The 19,296-nt window shown below is 37.7% G+C and overlaps 1 protein-coding gene across 1 annotated transcript in view; it reads right to left on the minus strand.

Moving 5' to 3' along the window:
* The window catches only part of MGAT4D (MGAT4 family member D), a 122,076-nt gene that overhangs the window by 12,434 nt on the left and 90,346 nt on the right, over window positions 1-19,296 (minus strand). Inside the window, exons 8-11 of the mRNA XM_027866904.1 lie at window positions 10,563-10,674; window positions 8,614-8,744; window positions 5,655-5,762; window positions 1,542-1,735 (exon numbers count right to left, since the gene is read on the minus strand). Of these exons, the coding sequence (XP_027722705.1) occupies window positions 1,542-1,735; window positions 5,655-5,762; window positions 8,614-8,744; window positions 10,563-10,674 (545 nt within the window). The remainder of the gene's footprint in view (window positions 1-1,541; window positions 1,736-5,654; window positions 5,763-8,613; window positions 8,745-10,562; window positions 10,675-19,296) is intronic.

A 19,296-nucleotide genomic window follows, 5' to 3' on the forward strand; every position in this document is an offset into this window, starting at 1 on the left:
GGGGAGAAAAATAGAAAAATCAATCAACAAACATTTACTAAGAACGTCTATGTAGTGGGCACTGTGGTAGGCACTGTGGATACAAACAGAAAGAATGATACAATCCCTACTTTGCAATGAGTTTACCTGCTAATTAGGGAGACAAGTACATATATAAATAATACAACATAAAGTGAATAAGCTTAAATGCACACAGAGTACTTAAATGCAGAGCAATTGGGGAGAGAGGATTACTATGGGTTGGGCAATCAGGAAAGGTTTCACGGAGGTGATAAAGCTTGAGTTGAGCCTTAAAGGTAGTGAGATACTCTGTGAGGAGAAGCTGAGGAAAGAATGTCTTCTAGCCATGTGGGATGGCCATTGCAAAGGAACAGCAATGGAGAATGACGTGTTATGAGTAAGATACAGAGAGGCCAGGCAGTTGGGCTGGATCACAGAGTGTGGGAGATGAATGATACCCAATGAATCTGGAAACATAGGCTGAGGCCAGGTCCTGCAGGCCTGTAAGAGTCAAGCAAAGGAATTTACATTTCATCCTAAAGGAAGTCCCTGAAGTTGACTGAGTATAGGAGTCACATGGTCAGGTCAATGTTTAAGGAAAATCACTTCAGCAGCTATGTGTAAGATATACTGGAGTGAGGAGAGGCATGAGGCAGAGGGCCCAGTCACAACACTGTTGCAATAACCGATGAGAGAGGTGACTAGGGCCTTGACTAAGGTGGTAGCTGTCTGAGGGGAGAGAAGGCATCAGAAACAAGAAACAGGCACAAACAGTCAGATTTGGCAAGTGATTTGGATATGTGGGGTAAGGGACAGTGAAGAGTAAAGGATAACACTAAAATTTTGAGATTGGGTGACTGAAAGCATAGTACTGTCTTCAAAAGAAATAGGAAAACTTGGAAGGGGAGAGAGGTGAGAGTCCTGTTTTGGACATGTTGATTTTGAGACATCTCTTGGACATCCAATTTGAAATGTGTTAAGGAGCAATTGGTCATGTGGGACTAGCTTGACTGTAGCTCAGGGACAGACTGGGTGTTGTTATGGGTATGAGGGTGAGAGTTAAATCCAGGGTACTTAATGGTGGAGAGGGAGAAGGACCTAGAACAGAACCTTGAACTGGGGAACAACCACAAGTTGAGGGCTTGACATGGAAAACGAACCAGCAAAGGAGCCTGAGAAGGAGTGATCAGACAGGTTAGGAGGTTTAAAGCAGGAGAGAGAAATGTTAGAAAAACCCAGAAAGGAGAAAGTATCCAGGAGGAGAAGCTGGTCAATGAGGTCAAATTAGCAAGTCAAAAAGGATGAACACAACTACCCATGTAATATGGCCTCTATTGCTTGCCTTCTCAATTGGGGCGGGGGGGAGGTAGGAAGGGAATTTGGAACTCCAAGTTTTAAAAATAAATCTTAAAAATTGTTTTTACATGTAACTAGGGGAAAACAAAATACTAAATAAAAAGTATGAACATTGAGGGAAGAAAAAAAAAGGGAAAAAAACCGCAATGTGATAGACAAGTAAATTCTTTTGCAGTAATACTTACTCCTTTATGTTCAATGGGTTACTGAACTGTATGAGCATATAGTCACCAGCTTTTGGAGAGATAGCCCAGAAAAATCCTTTTCTTAGATAAGCATTTTCCAAAGAATACGTCTCATGGACTTTTAAAGAAGTATGCAGACTCGCAGGTGGATTGGAATGTAATGGATATAATTTATGTTTTTCAAAATCAGCATCCTATAACCAAAAAGGAAAATGAATTAAAATACATATACCTTTGCTTACATTATGCAAATACAGAGTTTAACTTAGTCTTTAAGTGTTACCCAGAGGTTCCCAAACTTATTTGGCGTACCACCCCTTTAAAAAAAATTATTCAGTACCCCCCCTGGAAATCTACTTTCTTTTGTTAAAAATGTATTTATTTGTAGCTGTCAACATTCACTTCCATAAGATTTCAGCTTCCAGATTTTCTCATCTCTCCCCCCTCCACCCCAAGATGGCATGTAATTTTATATATGCTCTACATATACATTCACATTGAACGTATTTTCACTTTAGTCATGTTGTAAAGAAGAATTAGAACCAAATGGGAGAAACCACAAGAAAGAAGAAAGAAAAAAAAGAAAAAAGAAAAAAAAAAAGAAAGAAAGAGCAAATAATATGCTTCAATCTGCATTCAGACTCCATAGTTCTTTTTTGGATGTAGATAGCATTTTTCATCATGAGTCCTTTGGAGTTGTCTTGGATCCTTGCATTGCTGAGAAGAGATGAGTCTATCAAAGTTAGTCATCGCACATTGTGGTTGTTACTGTATGCAATGTTGTCCTGGCTCTGCTCACTTCGCTTAGCATCAGACCATACAAATCTTCCCAGGTTTTTCTGAAGTTAGCCTGCTCATCATTTCTTATAGCACAATGGAAATCTACTTTCTTAACCCTTTAACAGTGTTTTTAAAATTTCCATCATGTCAAAAAAATATAAAATATATGTATTTTAAAATAACGCATCTTAAATTTAATAATTTATCATAAATTTGTGGGATTTTTCCCCTGCATTGAAACTTTGATAACACAAGATTTTGTCATGTAACCATATAGTATCGTATTATAAACAAGTCATTACACACACAGATTACTGCCAATGCATGCTCGCCTGCCAACACTTGCTTGTTAAGACCTGTTGGCAGACTTGACCACTGACTGGTTATAACTTGCATTTTGTGTGTTTATTTGGAAAATAATGTAATCACTATGATTTCAACTCTGTTACAGAACAGATGAAACATATATGAATGGTTTTTCAAAATTTTCTTATCTTTTCTTCTTTCCTTATGCTTCTGCAGCCCTTTTATTTTTATTCAATGCATTCCAACGGCTCTACCAGTGGCCCCCCTGGATTGTTCCAGTACCCCCCAAGGGGCAGTGTCACCCACTTTGGGAACCTGTGGGTGTTAGTGAATGCACATGCTTTCTTCTTGTTTCTATGCCTATTTTGCATAATGTAGGGGAAAAAAACTTCAAAATTATTACAGCACAGCTCAAAATAGGGCTAGGAAAAAGAGAACCTACATTCTAATTCTGGTGACTTTGGAAAAGTCACTTAACTGCTCTATGCCTCATTTTCCTTAGCTGTAAAATGAGGGGGCTGAACTGGATGACCTATGATGCACCTTCCAGCTTTAGACCTATAAGCAATAACGACAGACAACATGGGAAATAAGGGCCAAAGTAGAATTCAATTCAACAAGTATTTTTTGGGTTAAGATAAGACAGACACAAAGAAAATAGTACAATTACGTTTTTATTTAAAATTTGATTTTAAAAAAATTCTGAATTTAAAAACAAACACCAAAAAAGAGAGAACATTTCTATATATATAGCAGAAAATAAAAAGAAAATTCTACATAAGGGCATAAATCTGAAATTCATACGACTTGCTTTTTTAAATATATGATAAATTCTATAGTAAATTTCAAAACTGTCCTATTAACCCGTGTTTCCTTCTGTTCTCTTTTGCGCATTTAACAAGGTGTTAAAATGATCCTCCCCAATTAACTTAAGAAAGTTAAAAAAAAACAACACAAAGAACTTGTAATAAATAATAAGTAAAACAAATCCAAGTGGCCAGGTCCAAAATTTATGTCCCTCTGCCCTCTCTGTGAGATGTTGGGTAACATGCCTCATCATAAATGCTCCAGAGACATGGTTGGTTATTGCTTTAATCAGAGTTCTTAAGCCTTTCAAAGTCAGTTTTCTTTACAATGTCACTATCCTTGTATAATTTTTTCTCCTGTTCCTGCTCATTTCATTCTTTTAGTTTATACGACCCAGGACTCTTAAATTGTCTCTTTTAACAGTTTTTAATGGAGGAATATTACTTTATATTTACATACCACCATTTTATTCTGCCTTTCCCCAATTTTTGCTTACAATTTCTTCAAATATAATGTCCAGGATTTTTTTTTTAATGTAGTTTTTCGAGATCCCATTGATTCTTAAATTATCTCACTTTGACCTGCTTTTCAAATCAGTTGTTTTTTGCATATAGAGATTTTACCTTTCTTGTATTGATTTTATTTTATATTTCTTCCTTTCTCATGGAGTCATTGCTTTGTTTTGTCTATTCTAATTTTCAGGAAGTATATTTCTCCAGTGAAGGCACAGTGCCTCCCACACAGCAGGTACTTAATAAATGCTAGCTGTTGGACTAGCTTACTTATTCCTCCAACTCTTTCCTAAAAAGTTTTTATTTTATTTGAAAAAATATTTTGCTTCTATTCTAGGTATTTATAAAGTTCTTGTGGAAAATCCAACTTTTTCTTTGACTGTCTGGTTACAGTTGTTATGGAGTTAAATTTGGAATAACTTTTGATAGTGAATAGTATTTTTTTTTTTAATCATCTCTCCAGCTTTAGCTCCTAAATTAGGGTTCTGTTCCAGGGCAAGGAAACAGTAGGCCCTGCTTGGTTTTGCCCTGGGTCTCCTGGATTCCTGCACTGCCTCTGACTTCTGAGATTAGGCCTCATTTTAGGTCTTGGAGGCTCAGAGGAGCCGCAGATATTAGGGCCACCTCTGGCACATCAGGGCAGTGTTAGGGACTTCAGACTCCCTGGGCCTGGGCTGCCCTCGCAGCTGGTTGTGGCCTGCTGGGCCTTTCTGACTACCCTGTAGCTTCCTCCCAGAAAATAGAACCTTCAAGGTCACAAATGTCCCTCGCTATCTTTGGTCATGCGTTGAAACTACCCTGCTCCAGCTTGGCTTTGCCGGCGATGGAGTGGAGACTGCTGACTTTTTGTGCAGTTCTGGGGTAGAAGAACTCGCTTACTCTTTCTCCTCAGATTTCTTGATCATTATTTGGCCTGATGCAAACTTCAGGGTTTGGTTGGGGAGCTATGTGGGAGCAAGACTGATATCCTGGCAGGAAGTCTGCCAAAAATACTATGAAGGCGCCTTAGATAGCAACCATCTTATTTTACAAATGAGGAAAATGGAACCCTAGAGAGATCAAGGAACACCCTGAATAGGTAATTACGAGCAGAGCTGTCTTAATTCGCCAACAAGACTTTTCAGACTTCCCCAGGATACGGTGATGTCACCATCCTTAGAGTTGACCGCACTTAACTTTTATTATGTCATATTATTTTACTTATTGTCTATGGCATTTGTTTCATCACATATAGCCTTATTACAGTTCTTGAATACAATATTTTGTTTTTGTGTATTTATGTCTCCCTAACTTGACTTACTTTGACAGATAGGCATAAACTAAAGACCAGCTCATGTCTAGTATCTCCAGCTAGTAAGAGTGACTTAGTCTATGTTTCAACTTTCTGAAGATACTTCATTTGTGCAATGAAACTCACATTTACATCAAGGTATAAGGTTTGTATAATACCCTTTACAACAAATCTGTGAGGTAGAGACTGTAAGTAATATTATCTCCTTTTTACACATAGGTAAACAGAGGCTCAATGGTCAGTCATACAGCTACTAAGTGTCAAAGGTGGGATTTGGATCTGGTTCTTTTGACCCCAAGCCCAACATTCTTTTTGCTCCTAGACTTTAAAACAAAGTGACTCTCATCAAAGTCTCATGATATTTATTAAACAAAATTATGTGAAAAAAATGGAACTTTTAAATTAGAAATATCTTACTTGCAAATTCTGTATTTTTCCAGGCAATGATGAATACTTTCCCATGTGTTGAAAGAGAGAAGGTTGATGTTGAATGCGTAGCTTCTGTTTTTGCTTCGCACAGTCAAGCTGGGGAAGAAGAGAAATCATCTTCAAATGGGAAAAATAAGTTACAGAACTTTAAATGTTTTTAGAAACATTAATTATGATGTATGAGTAATTCGTCAATAAGTAATTTTAATTTACATTTCTTTGATTAGTAGGGAGGCTGGGTAACTTTTTAGAGAAAAGTTGTAAAATCAAAATGTTTAACCTAAACTTATGCTCCTAAGTTCTCGGGCATGCAGAATTTTATTAACCAGCATTCCCATTTACTGTTTGCATGCTATTTCCTCCACTAGACTATGAGCTCCTCAAGGGCAAAGAGGATCTTTTACCTTTCCTTGAATAATAAGTGCTTAGCACAGTGCATGGCACACAGGAGGTGCTTAATAAATGTTTATCAATTGACTGACTGATGGTACGATGATACTTGAGGCAAATAAAGATAACCCCATGCCATTGCTTTGAATGGCCAAAGAAAATTAAATTATATTCAACATACTTTTAATAGTAAATTTTTGTTGTTGTTCAGTCATTTCAATTGTGTCTGACTCTTCATGATGTCATTTGGGGTTTTCTTGGCAAAGATACTTGCCATTTCCTTCTGCAGCTCATTTTACAGACGAAGAAACTGAGGCAAACAGGATAAAGTGACTTGCCCAGGGCATGTAGTAAGTGCCTGAAGCTGGATTTGAACACAGGAAGATAAGTCTTCCTGACTCCAGGCCTGGTGTTCTACCCATTGCACCCCCTAGCTGCCCCTAATATTTAATAGTATTAGTATAGCATAGTAAATACATTTCATTATATTTTAATTCCTTGAAAACAGATCTATAATATGTATATCACAAACATATAAGTCATTCTATATATACATTTATTTTTGTTAATCTTTTTAAAAAAATCTGCCTGCTCTCCCTCTGCCACTATGCATATACATAAATATATACATACTTGTGAGTATATGCTACATATATATATATGTATATGTGTACATAATATACATTTGTACAGTAACTATTAACTAGAGCCTGCTTGTTGTTTCATATCAATAACTTTGCGCAGACTTTCCCCCATACCTGGTATGCACCCCCTCCTAATCTCTGCTTCAGAGAATTCCTGATTCCCTCAAAGATCACCCCAAGTGTGACCTATTATAGGAAGTCTATCCTCATCTCCCCAGTTGCTAACATCCCCCCCTCAAAACTACTTTATATGGATTTACTTATGGATTTACATGTTTTTCTTCCAATAGAATGTGAGTTTGTTGAAGGCAGGGTTTTGTTTTTTTCATTGTCTTTTTAACCCTAGTGCCTAGCATAGCCCTTGATACATGTTGGTGTTCAGTTGTTTTAGCCACATCTGACTCTTTGTGATCCCATTTGGGGTTTCCTTGGGAAAGACACTAGAGTGGTTTGCATTTTTTATTGCAGATCGTTTTACAGATGAGGAAACTAAGGCAAAAAGGTGTAAGTGACTTGCCCGGGGTCTGAGGCCAGATTTGAACTCCAGAAGATGAGTCTTCCTGACTCCAGGCCATGTGCTCTATCTATTGCACCACCTAGTACATAATCAATGCTTAATAAGTGGCTTGTTGCTTGCTTCCTTGTGATGTTGGAATACCCTATGCTGGATAAGATATAATTTATTTATACTTATTTTAATAAAACTACTACCATTATTTACATGCTGTTTTAGTTTATAAAACACACATTCATTGTTTCCTCTGGTCTTAAGACAAACGTTTGAGGTTCACAGCATAGGAATTGTGAATCCTCTTTTGTGTGAGCCAGAGACCCTCAGAGGGGGCTATGTCTAGGAAAATTCTATTTTTATAAGAATTGAAGATCGTGGACTTCTAGTATCTAGAAAGGACTCCATCCTTTTCATACCATCCATTCTAACCCCTGCTTCTTATAGATAACTTAAATGACTAAACTGAGGCCCAAGGAAAAGTAACTTCAGCCTTTCAGTAAGTGGAAAGGCTGAGATTTGACCCCAGGTTCTCTGACTCAGTGAATAAAACACCAGGTCTGGAGTCAGGAAGACTATCTTCTTGAGTTCAAATCTCGCCTCAGACGTTTATTACCTATGTGACCCTGGGCAAGTCACTTCACACTGTTTGCCTTAGTTTCCCTATCCATAAAATGAGCTGGAGAAGGGAATGGTAAACCACTCCAGTATCTCTACCAAGAAAACCCCAAACAGGGTCACAAAGAGTCAGATGTGACTGAAATGATTGGCCAACGACAACCGTCTCTGACTCCAAATCTTTCAATTCACCACAAAATAGGTATCTCTGGAAACTGAGGCAGGATGTAAGAGACTGAGGGGAAGGAATCTCACAGTTAAAATTCTTATAGATTAACTGGGTTCAGGGTCTGCCTTGGGAGCTTACTAGTAACGTCTGGTGCCTCCTGAGGAAGTCAGTTAATGTCTTAGGATCAAGGAAACTCTCTAAAATTCTGAGTTGTGTAGAAGGTGCTGACTTTTATCAATAGAAAGTCTTCTCATCCAGGAGTTCCCTATACCAGTGAAGTAATGGGTTTAGTCCCTAGCCTTATCCTAGGTACCTGTGAAGGGCATTGTGCTAGGCACTAAGAATACAACAATGAAAGTAAAACAATCCTCATCCTCGAGAAGCTTACAATTTATAAGATGGATAAAATATGTACACAAATAGGTCAGTACAAAATATTGGAGGAGAGTGGAGTTGAGGGCACTAACAGCCAAGAAAATCAGGAAGGGCCTTGTCAATGGTGTCTATTTCCATTTCAGTAAGACATTCAACATGGTTGGTGAAATGTTCATAACTCGATAATGTCACATTATTCCGTCAACACATACTTGGTATTCTATAAAACAAAGAAATACTTACGCTATCTTTTTCTGGATGACATATTTTCACATAGAATAAATGATCCAAAAGCCAGTCTATGGGTTTATCTTTGTAGAACATTATTAAAAATTGCACTATCAAAGGTAAGTCTTTGGTTCTAAACAGTTTTCCTAGGGGGGAGAAAAGAAATAACTAATACAATTAAGTACATAAACTGTACATATCATACATATACACATATATATCATATAACCATCAAGTCATTAATCAATATTTATTATGTACCTACACTAAACTAGGAATACAAAAACAAAAATGAGAATTCCTGTCCTCAAGGAGCACTTACATTCTACCAGAGAAAGCAATATGAGTACAGATAATTCATAATGAAAAAAAAATGGTATCCACCTCCAGGGAGAGAACTGATAAACTCTGAGTGCAGATTGAACCTTTTTTTTTTCTTTCTTTTCCTTGCTTTAAATTTTTTCTTTTTGCAACATGCCTAATAAAGAAATGTTTTACATGACTTTATATATATAATGAGTATCATATCGCTTTCCTTCTCAATGGGTAGGGAAGGGGCTAGAGGTAGGGAGATAATTTGGAACTCAAAATTTAAAAATATAAATATTGAAAAAATAAGAGATAAAAAAAAAACAACTTGGGACTCACAGCTGGTGTGTGTTTACAGGAAGGAATCTGAACTCAGATCTTCCTGGCTTCAAGGCCAGTTCCCTATCCACTATGCTGTGCTGCTTCTCATACAGAGAAAAGTAAACACAAAATTATTTCAGGAAGGAGAGAACACTAATAGCTGTGAAATCAGGGAAGGTTTGCCTTCGGAGAAGATGTGGCTAACAATAATAATTGTTGACATTTAAGTTGAACCCTGAAGGAAGTAAAATATCCTAAGAGGAGGAAATGACCAAGGCACACATTCCAGAAATGGAAGGCAACCTCCATGTACAAAGGCATGAAGATAGGAGATGACAGGTTGAATTCAAGTAACAGTTAATAAGTCAGTTTGCCTGGTACATGAGAGACCTAAAATGCCAGGATGAGCGGTTTTACTTTATTCTAGAACAAAAGGATCCCTTAAAGATTACTTTTCTCAGTTCTTTCCACACTGGAAATATAGTCTGTCTAGACTTGATGACTGGACCTCATCAAGGTCACCTAGACCTATTAAGTTTTCTTGTGTTTCAACTCTCTATTGGTCTTTTGTTTTGTTTTGGTTTTTGAACCATTCCAATCCAGTGGTCATCCTTAACAGAGAAAATAGAAGCAATGCAACTGTCAAATAGTCAGTCTTGCCTTTTTTTCCCTATCATTTGTAACCTCCCATTTCTTTTGAATAGCAGTTCTGTTCCTTTCTTTGATCTCCCTCACTTCCCTAGTATAGCTAAATTAAGCAGAAATTATTATGATTCAGAATGTTTCATAGCTAAGTGATGTAGTGGATAGAGTCCTGAATTTTCTGTTAGGAGATGCCTCAGTTTCCTCATCTGTAAAATGGAGACAATCACAGTGTTTATGCCAAAGGGTGGTTAGTAGGACAAAATGAATTAATGTAAAGTTAGCACCTTACAAACCTTAACTCTCTCCATTAACATTGGCTCTTATTTTTGTTATGGTAGGAACTAGTTGGAAAACAGGGCTTAATAGGAGGAATTTTTCCTTTGACATTTTCAGGAATATATCTGCCTAAAATATCACTACTATTTTTGGTTTCTGTATGTATTAAATCTCTTTAGATATGGCACATTGTTTTCTTCTTCTTAAAAAAAAATCTAAACATATTAGTATTATTTAAAATACCAATATCAGATGATTCCGTTAAAATAATCAATTTTATTTAAATTATTTCCTGTTATGCCTCTATTATTTGGTCAATACTAACTCCCTTCTTAAATTCTTAAGAACTCCCAGGATTAATGGCTGTTAAAAACACAATAACCCAAATCTTGGCTCAAACAAAAATTACTTACCAATAAACCCAAGCTTTGAGAATTCCAGTACAAGCCAATCAGAGGTTTGCTTAAGTGCAAAATCCCTTACTGCCGTAAAGTACCTTGGTTTGGCTATGATATCATCTTCTAGCTGGAAAAAAAGGCAATACCCAAATGACATTAGTCTTTCATGGCTTGTGATAAATAACTAAAATGAACTTTACATCTGAAATTCAATTACTTGCTTTCACAGGATCAAAATGAGAATACAATCTGATGAAGGAATGCTATTGGGTTTTGCTTGCATACTCACCTAACAAACTGTGAATTTATTTTCTGATAGTGAGAGTAGCCAGACTAAATTGCTATTCCACTTTCCCCCCAATCATTATCATTCACAGACAAATTTTTCCCCACTTATTTTCATTCTCATCTTTGTTTTTCTAGTAATGGAGTACCATACATAAAATTGCATTGGTGAAGCATCCTGATACTATTTATGTTAGCATATTATCATACATCCAAGATTCAAGTAGAGTGGCTGCTGAATATTTTTGATCTAGGAAAGGGGGTTATGGAACTGAACTGGGTGATTTCACCGGAGCTGTTTTTGTCCTTCAGGGAAGCCTCATAAAACACACACAAAGAGGTTTAGACCTCCATGACTGGAGCCTCAAGGGCAGAGAAGCAACTTTGCTAACTGGGATAAAGGCTGAGAGAACTCATGAAGGGATAGAAAATGTCTAGACAGCAATGGTATATAGCACTGGATTTGGAGTTAGGAAGAAAAGTGTTCAAATTCTACCTCAGACACTTATTGTGAGAACCTGGGGAAGTCACTTAACTTTTTTGAGTCTTGGGAGCTAGATCTCTATGGTCACTTCCAACTCTAAATCTCTGACTCTATGATAGGAAATGCATATCTAACTGGATCAGTCATCTGATCAACAAGATGAAAGACTAAACTTTGTCTCTGATCTTCACGACCTCTCAAACCTCAACAAAACAGAAATTATATGCCACCGATAAAGCAATTTTAGCTACCTCCTTGGTCCAGGACACTAAAAACCCAAAAAGAACATTAAAAAAAAAACAACTCCATGAACTAATGGTTATCTCGAGATTACTCAGCATCTCCTCCGTCACTGACCTCCATGTTATCAGTCACAAGGCTGCACTAGCCAACACAACCCATGGACTGGCCAAAAAAAAAAAAAGGTGCAACTCATTTCCTTTCCCTCTTTCCAGTGTTGCGGAGACCCTAGCTGCAAACTGTAGAAATGTGCCAGAATCCAGGAAAACAGCCAGAATATTAGTGTTCTGTGCAGAAAAACATCTCTACAGGAAAGTGGAGAAATAGAGGGAATGGCACAGGACAATAGGAAGCAGTGTGGAGGTATTTGTCATTCCACTAAGCCTGAGAGAAAACCCATCATCTAGCTGGGGCTAGTTCTGTCTGCCCTAAAATCACTGGGGCAGAGACTTTGACTGGGGCACCATAAATTGCCAAGTGTGGGAAGAGGCTGGGACACTATGAGATCCAGCCCCCAGGGAAAGCACCCTAAGAGATAGGAAGTCAGAAAGTGAGCAATGGGGGAGAGGAATTAGGGGGGAAAGATTGAAAATTACTAAAGATCTTAGGAGGATGAAAACTCAAAGACCTTAAGCATAAATCGATAAATCAACAGGGATAACCTTGACCCCAGATGAAAATATGGATTCCAGATCTAATAAACAAGTTCAGGCATATATAAATACTGTAAAATATTTGATGAGAGGAATATGGAATCTGAGGAGAACATGAAAACACAACATGCTGTTCCTGAGTGCTTTAGAAGAGAAATGAAAATTATGAGAAGAGACTTTATGGCCTACACAAGAAGAAATCGTTGGCAGAATAAAACATTTGAATCTGCAATGACAAGTGTCACCAAAGAAACAAGAAAGGGCAACTCATTAGGAATAAAAATACAAAGAAGTGAAGGATAATCTAGAAGAAGAGGAATGAAAAGTAGTAACACCACAAGAAAACACGCTCTCCATACTGATCTCGAAGACAGCATGTGCAGAGACAACCTGAGGATTATAGGTCTCCCAGAAGTCAAAAGAATCTGAATTCTGTAATGGAAGAAATAGTACAAAAAAACTGCCTGAACTCCTGAACACAAACAAAATAGGAAATACGATTTGAACAAATGCAAAGATCATCTCCAAAAAACAAAACAAAACAAAAGCAAAAAGCAAGGCTGCCAAAGCCAAGACACATTGTGTCTTAAATTTATCAATGCAATTCAGAAACAACAAATTCTACAAATGACCAGGGAAATGACCTTCAAATGCAAAGAAAAAGGAAATTCTAGTAACACAAGGCTATTTTACACCCACCAGAAAATGCAAGAGGGAATGGGATGATGTTTTCTGAAGAGGAACAGAGCTCAAACACAGCCGCCAAGGACAGCAGCAACATAGTGACATCAGGGAGACCAGACCAGTAAGAGAATTCTTTCTAAATGTGCACAAGGAACCAGAAATGAAGGCAGAAGCTGAGTGGTGGTAATGGTGGAGAGGTAGTCCTTGCCAATATGAATAAAACCTCAATCTCCCGAACCTGTTGGTGAATCAATGATTTTTGCGGGATTTTTTCCCCCTCCATCTTACAGATGGAGAAATAAAGGCCCAGAAAGGGGAAGTCCATTTGTCAATGCAATACAACCAGGATTATTGGCTGTGTTCAATGATCTAACAGTTCCATAACTGATGGCCAGTGGTCAAAAGCATCAGGAGGCTTTGATCACCACTGGTCTTCTTTTAAGCTCACAGCTGCTAGCCATTTCCTCATTTCTTTTCAGCTCTGCTGAGGAAGTTTTGGTTCGAAGGGGGAAGAAAAAACTTTTAAAAGTCTCAGCAAAGCACAGCCTCAGGATACTGAACAAAAAGCCATTTCCTTTTTTTCCCTAGAGAATATTTTCATTTATAAAGTGTTGTTTCCTCAATTTATGAGTAAAATTTAACTGTTAATCCAATGTTTATATTAGAAATGAATACCCTGGGGCAGCTAGGTGTTGCAGTGGGTAGAGCACGGGCCCTGGAGTTGGGAGGACCTGAGTTCAAATGTGACATCAGACACATAACACTTACTAGCTGTGTGACTCTGGGCAAGTCACTTAACCCTAATTGCCTCAAAAAAAAAATAAATAGAATACTATTAAAAAAAAGAAATTAAAACCCTGCTTATAGATATAATGTCTCCATACCTGCAACCTATTAATCCAAACATTATATTGGAGGTGTTTGGGTGAAGGGGAAAGTGTTGACTCCTAAATTTCTTTTTGTAGGTCAATTTTTTTTTAAAAGCTCTAATAAACCCTCTGTGAGCATAGCACTGCACTTCAGGATTCAGTTCAATGACATGTTCATGTTAATAGTCCCTAAAATAAACATTTTCAGTTTTTAGCATTGTGCAGGGGGAAATTCATACAATCTACTTATATCTGATACAGACTGTTTATATCATCCTATTTTGAAGAGATGATATTTTTAACAGAATTTGTCCAAGTTCACAAATGTAGAAAGTGGCAGAGGAAGGATTCAGATCTGCTTTTTTTTACTCTAAATCTCATCTCTCTGTTTCTGTCTCTCTCTCATCCCCTGCCTCCCTCCTTCTCTCTCCAGACGTACATATATACATACATGTTTCTACTTCTATGTATGTTGTCTCCCCCCTTAGAATGTAAGCTGCTTCAGGTTTTGCTTTATCTTTGTTTCCCCAGTGTCTTGCCCCATGGTGACACATAATTAGTGCTCAATAAATGCTTGTTGAATACTGAATTGTATTCTTCCACAAAATGCCTGTAGTTAGGTTAATAAAAATTAAGTCACATGATCTTTGTATTCACTTATGAAAATATACTATGTAGCTAATTCCCATTTTTGTTGATATATTTTGTTTTTATATGATCCTCATTTCCAAATGGGGCCTTCTCTACCCACAGAACCATTACTTACAGCAAAGAATTAGAGAAAAAAGTCAGAAAAGTCAATCAACACATCCAATCAATCATGTTTGAGTCTACATAATACTCTACATTTCCCATCTCTACAAAGAGAGGAGGGTAAGGTTATGTTTTCCATGCCCAAGCTTGGTAATTTTATTCACCAGTATTCAGTTTCTTTTTTAACACGGTTTTAGTTATTGTGGATGATGTTTTCCTGGTTCTATTTCTTTCACTCTGTATTAATTCAAAAAGTTTTTCTTTGCTTCTCTAAATCCACAGTATTTCCCATTTCTAAAGACACAGACAATCCTGTTCCACAATTTTTGGCCATTCTTCAATGGATGGACATGTACCTTGTAGTCAGTTCTTTGCTATTACTAAAAGTGCTGCTATGTAATTCCCATTTCTTTCAACAATTCAAGTGTTTAAACAATTATATTGTTTATGCCATTACTTCAATAATGACATAAGGCTACTAAAGTCCTTACTTTATCATATATAAAGCTGAAAGGGACCTCAGAGGGAATCTAGTCTACATCCTCTTTTCATTTTACAGATAAGGAAAATGAGGCCTTGAAGGTGAAGTGATTTTCCCAATTTCACAAAAGTGGTGAACATCAGAAGTGACATTTGAACCAAATCTTCTAACTCTAGAGTTCTCTGTGCTGTAACACAGCTTTTAATGATTCATTGTAATGTATAAGTGATCCTGGATCCTCAAAAACTATGCTAATAGAAACCAGGTTCTAGATCAGGGATTCTTAATTTGGGTTCCACAGACCTCCCTTTCTCCCCTGTACCCAGAGAGAATGTTTGTCACATCTTAAGGTACATGTTAAGCAGTCAGAACAGACACAACATTTATCAATTAAGTTCATCATCTTATGTAAGTGTGGTTGCCAAAATAATTACAACAGTAATATCAAAGATCACTGATCATAGATCACTGTAACAGATATAACAATGAAAAAGTCCAAAATATTGTGAGAATTATGAAAATATGACAGAGACATGATGGGAGTACATGCTGTTGGAAAAATGGCACTGAAAGACTTGCTCAACACAGGGTTGTCACAAACCTTCAATTAAAAAAAAACAATTTCTATGAAACACAAAAAAGCGAAGTGCAATAAAATGAGGTATGCCTGTACACATGTCAGGTACTTTTAACAAACCTTTGTTGACTGGCTAAACAGAATCTAAGAGCACCAAGGGACCTATAAGGCCTTCTAGTCCAGAAGCAAAATACACAGCCAACACACCCCAGCCAGAACTAGTTTAAAATGTAATTGTGAAACATTTCACAAAATTTAAAAAAAAACCAGAAAATAGATATTAATATGTAGTTTTCTAAGTCAGTTTGAGACCTACCCAACTAGCTCCCTTTCTATTTATATAGAAATATATATTAGTAATACTAGTTAATAATAATTAGTATACTAATACTGCTCTGAAATGGTCATTCCTTGGTCATGTTCCTTTCCATGAGGGACTTCAGCCTAGCTTAGTGATCCCAGAAGCAGGGGCAGGTAATGACTATTTGGAAATAAAAATGGACATGACATCTAGACCAGGGGAAGGAGGAAGGGGTCGGTACACTGAAGATATGGCCACTGACATGTTATGCCATAATTAGGAAGAAAAGAACAAAGTGGGCATCTCCTTACTATAAAGGACTCTGGAAAAGCATTTCTCCTTTGCCATCCTTAAAATCATGTCCAATATTATGTAACAATGAGGTACCTGACAGAAGTGCAGGAGGGATAAAGGATATCTCTCTCACCATTTCCCTCAATGACATCTAGTAGCTGTAGATACACAGAAGCAAATTTGGAGGACGAGGATCCTGAGATAGTATAATGTTGTGGAGCTGGCTATATGCCTTCAAACTGGTACTCAACATGGAGACTGTTTAATCTGGGCAGCCAGGAGACTGACTGGTTCCCTGCATGTGACTTCAACCCTAAATTAAATGGGGGAAATACTTTGGCAAATTAATCCGTTAGATTTCCTTTCTTGCAAGCTAAATACTGACTTACAGTCTGGAATGGGTTGGAAAAGTTCATAACTGAACTCTGTCCCTGTCTCAGGTCCTGAACCTCTTTATGGAATTTTTCTCCTAACCCAGGGTCCTGAGACATTCAAAAGAATTCCAAAACAAACATGTCAAAGTCACCCAGCAGGGGGCTCTCTGTCGTTGCCAGTGGTGACATCCATTATAGGGGAGCTCTCAGGAGTGAGAGAAGACCAGCACAACTTTAGTTTGATTATCAGGTAATTTGTGAAAGACTGTCAGAGAACAACTTGATCTGTGACAGAAACCCAGGTAATGTCTTTGGCCAGAAAATCTGGTGGGCAGGACCAGCTGGCTTGGGACTGAGAGCTGTAGTGCAATGGACCCTGGAGTCACTCATTCTCCAGCTGCAATCAGAGGCTGGCAGCTTCTACAAAAATACTGTGGAAATTTGAAGACTGTAGTCATTGGGGACATGCCCAGAAGGCACTCCCCTCTTCCTCTGCCTCAAAATCTCCAGCTTCCTTCAAGTCTCAGCTCCCACACCACCTACTCTGAGAAGCCCTTCCCAAATGCCCTTTATCATCAGTGTTCTGAATAAATATGTGTTAGATAGGACTGAATACATTTGAAATACAATGAACTGACAGAGGAGGGGCTGCCATAGTTTAGAGGATACTAACATTTTATAGTAATGAGACGCAATGTTAGTTCCATCAAACAATAAGATTTAGGTGGAGGGAAAAGAAAAGGCTGATGGCATATTTTTCTAACAAGGGACATCTATGAAATGAAATCAAGAAAAAGGAGTCAACAAGCCAAGCTATGGAAACATTTATAATGCTATGCATGGGGTGGTAAACTAAATTTGCATGCTCAGAGTTCTTCAGTAGGTGGACAGTTCTTAGCTAATTGCACTGTTCTGGCCTACTTATACTTCTGCTAAAATCTTCTGCACTCGTCCTATCAGGTCAAGATACAGCAAGTAACAGGGGGAAATAGTACAGACTTTCATCTGATTGGAATGGATTGGACTGGATTGTCAAGTTCTTTTTTGGATTTAGATTCTGTCATCCAATATACATATTCGACTGAATTCCACCTCCTGTCTCTGTGACTTAGCATTGGTTGTCATCCGTTCTTAGAATGTTTTCCTTCTTCACCTCAACCTACTGGAGTCTCTAGTTTCCTTAAGAGCACCTTCTACAGATGCCTTTCTTGATCCTCTCACCCACTAGCACCTCCTTATCCAAGATTGTCTTGTAATCTGCTATGCATATGTCTTTTCTACATATGCATGCACGTGCCCCCCCACACACACATTGTCTCTCCCAGTGAAAATTCCAGCTCCTTAAGCAGGGATTGTATCCCTAATAAAAATGTTGAACACAATAGGATCCCACAGCATGTCACTATAACTCTGCCTTCTAGGCTGACATTAATCCGTTTATTCATTGGCACTCTTCTGGTCTAGAGGCATAGGACTGCAAGCTAGGTTGCTTTTGGGAAATTGCCCAGTGCCCTCAATGACAATAAAGTGCTCATAGAGTCTCACCTTTTGAATAGCAGTGTTCTCCCTATAATGTTCTCTTGGTACAAATAATGGAATATCACAAGCTACAGAGGATTAAAATGAAACATAACTAAAAAGGGCAATGAAAAGAGGCACGATGGGGACAATTAGTTTGTTACCAGAAATTACTTTCACGTAACAAGTGGAGTAAAAGGCATCAAGACACCTAAGAGCAGAATGGAATGTAGATATATATCCAGGTTGACAACCCAAGAGGCAGTGGAGCACAGCAGAGAGAATCAGGTGCTGCAGAGCAGAAGTGGAAGAGGACCACATTCTCACAGATGCAGAATTGAGTGAGAATTATAGAATGCAAGATTTAATGGGTGTATGTGTATGTGTGTGCATGTGGGTTAATAATAAAAAAGCATGACTCCGTATTGCAAAATGCATTCTTAAAGATTCTCCCTCAACAATCTCCTAGAGATTCTGCTTCAACAATTTGTTAGCCTTCTATACATTAAGACAAAAAAAAATTCCTTGATAGATAAAAAGGGAAAAGGGAACAAGCATATTTGTTCCAGATATTGTTATGTGCTTTATATGTATTGTCTTATGTGATCTTCACATCAATCTTGGTAGTTAGGTGCTATTATTATACCATTTTACATTTTAGGAAACTGAGGCAGACTTGCCCAGGGTCACACAACTAGTAATTGTCTGAGGCAGGGTTTGAACTTAGTTTTTCCTGACTCTATGCCTAATGTTCTATACAGTGTGGCACCTAACTGCCTCAACCATAGAGGTAACTCAGTTCAGTGACTGTCTGATTGTCTTTATCAATCAAGGCATTAAACAAGGAGGTAAATATTTTCTAAATATGTTTGCCAATGTCATGTAAGACATCCCACATAAAATATAAATGTAAGAAAGAGTCCCTATAAGTGATGAGGTTCACCTAACAAGGGCTATTTGCAAATGACACAATGCTGATTGAATTCAATTTCAGAACATTGTGGTCCGTCCTTGAAAAGATCTATAGTCACTCTAAAGTGTCACAGTAAATGGAGTGCTGGCCTTGCAGTCAGAAGGATTTTAGTTTAAATTCTGTCTCAGTCACTTTGAAATGTGTGGTCCCGGGCAATCCATTTAAAACCTTTCTGCCTCTAATTCCTCATCTGTAAAAAATGGGGACCTATCTCATAGGACTGTTGTGAGGATCAAGTGATATAATATAGGTAAAATACTTTG

The sequence above is a fragment of the Vombatus ursinus genome, unplaced genomic scaffold (genome assembly GCF_900497805.2).
Source record: "Vombatus ursinus unplaced genomic scaffold, bare-nosed wombat genome assembly UNPS02014784.1, whole genome shotgun sequence".
Classification (NCBI taxonomy): domain Eukaryota; kingdom Metazoa; phylum Chordata; class Mammalia; order Diprotodontia; family Vombatidae; genus Vombatus; species Vombatus ursinus.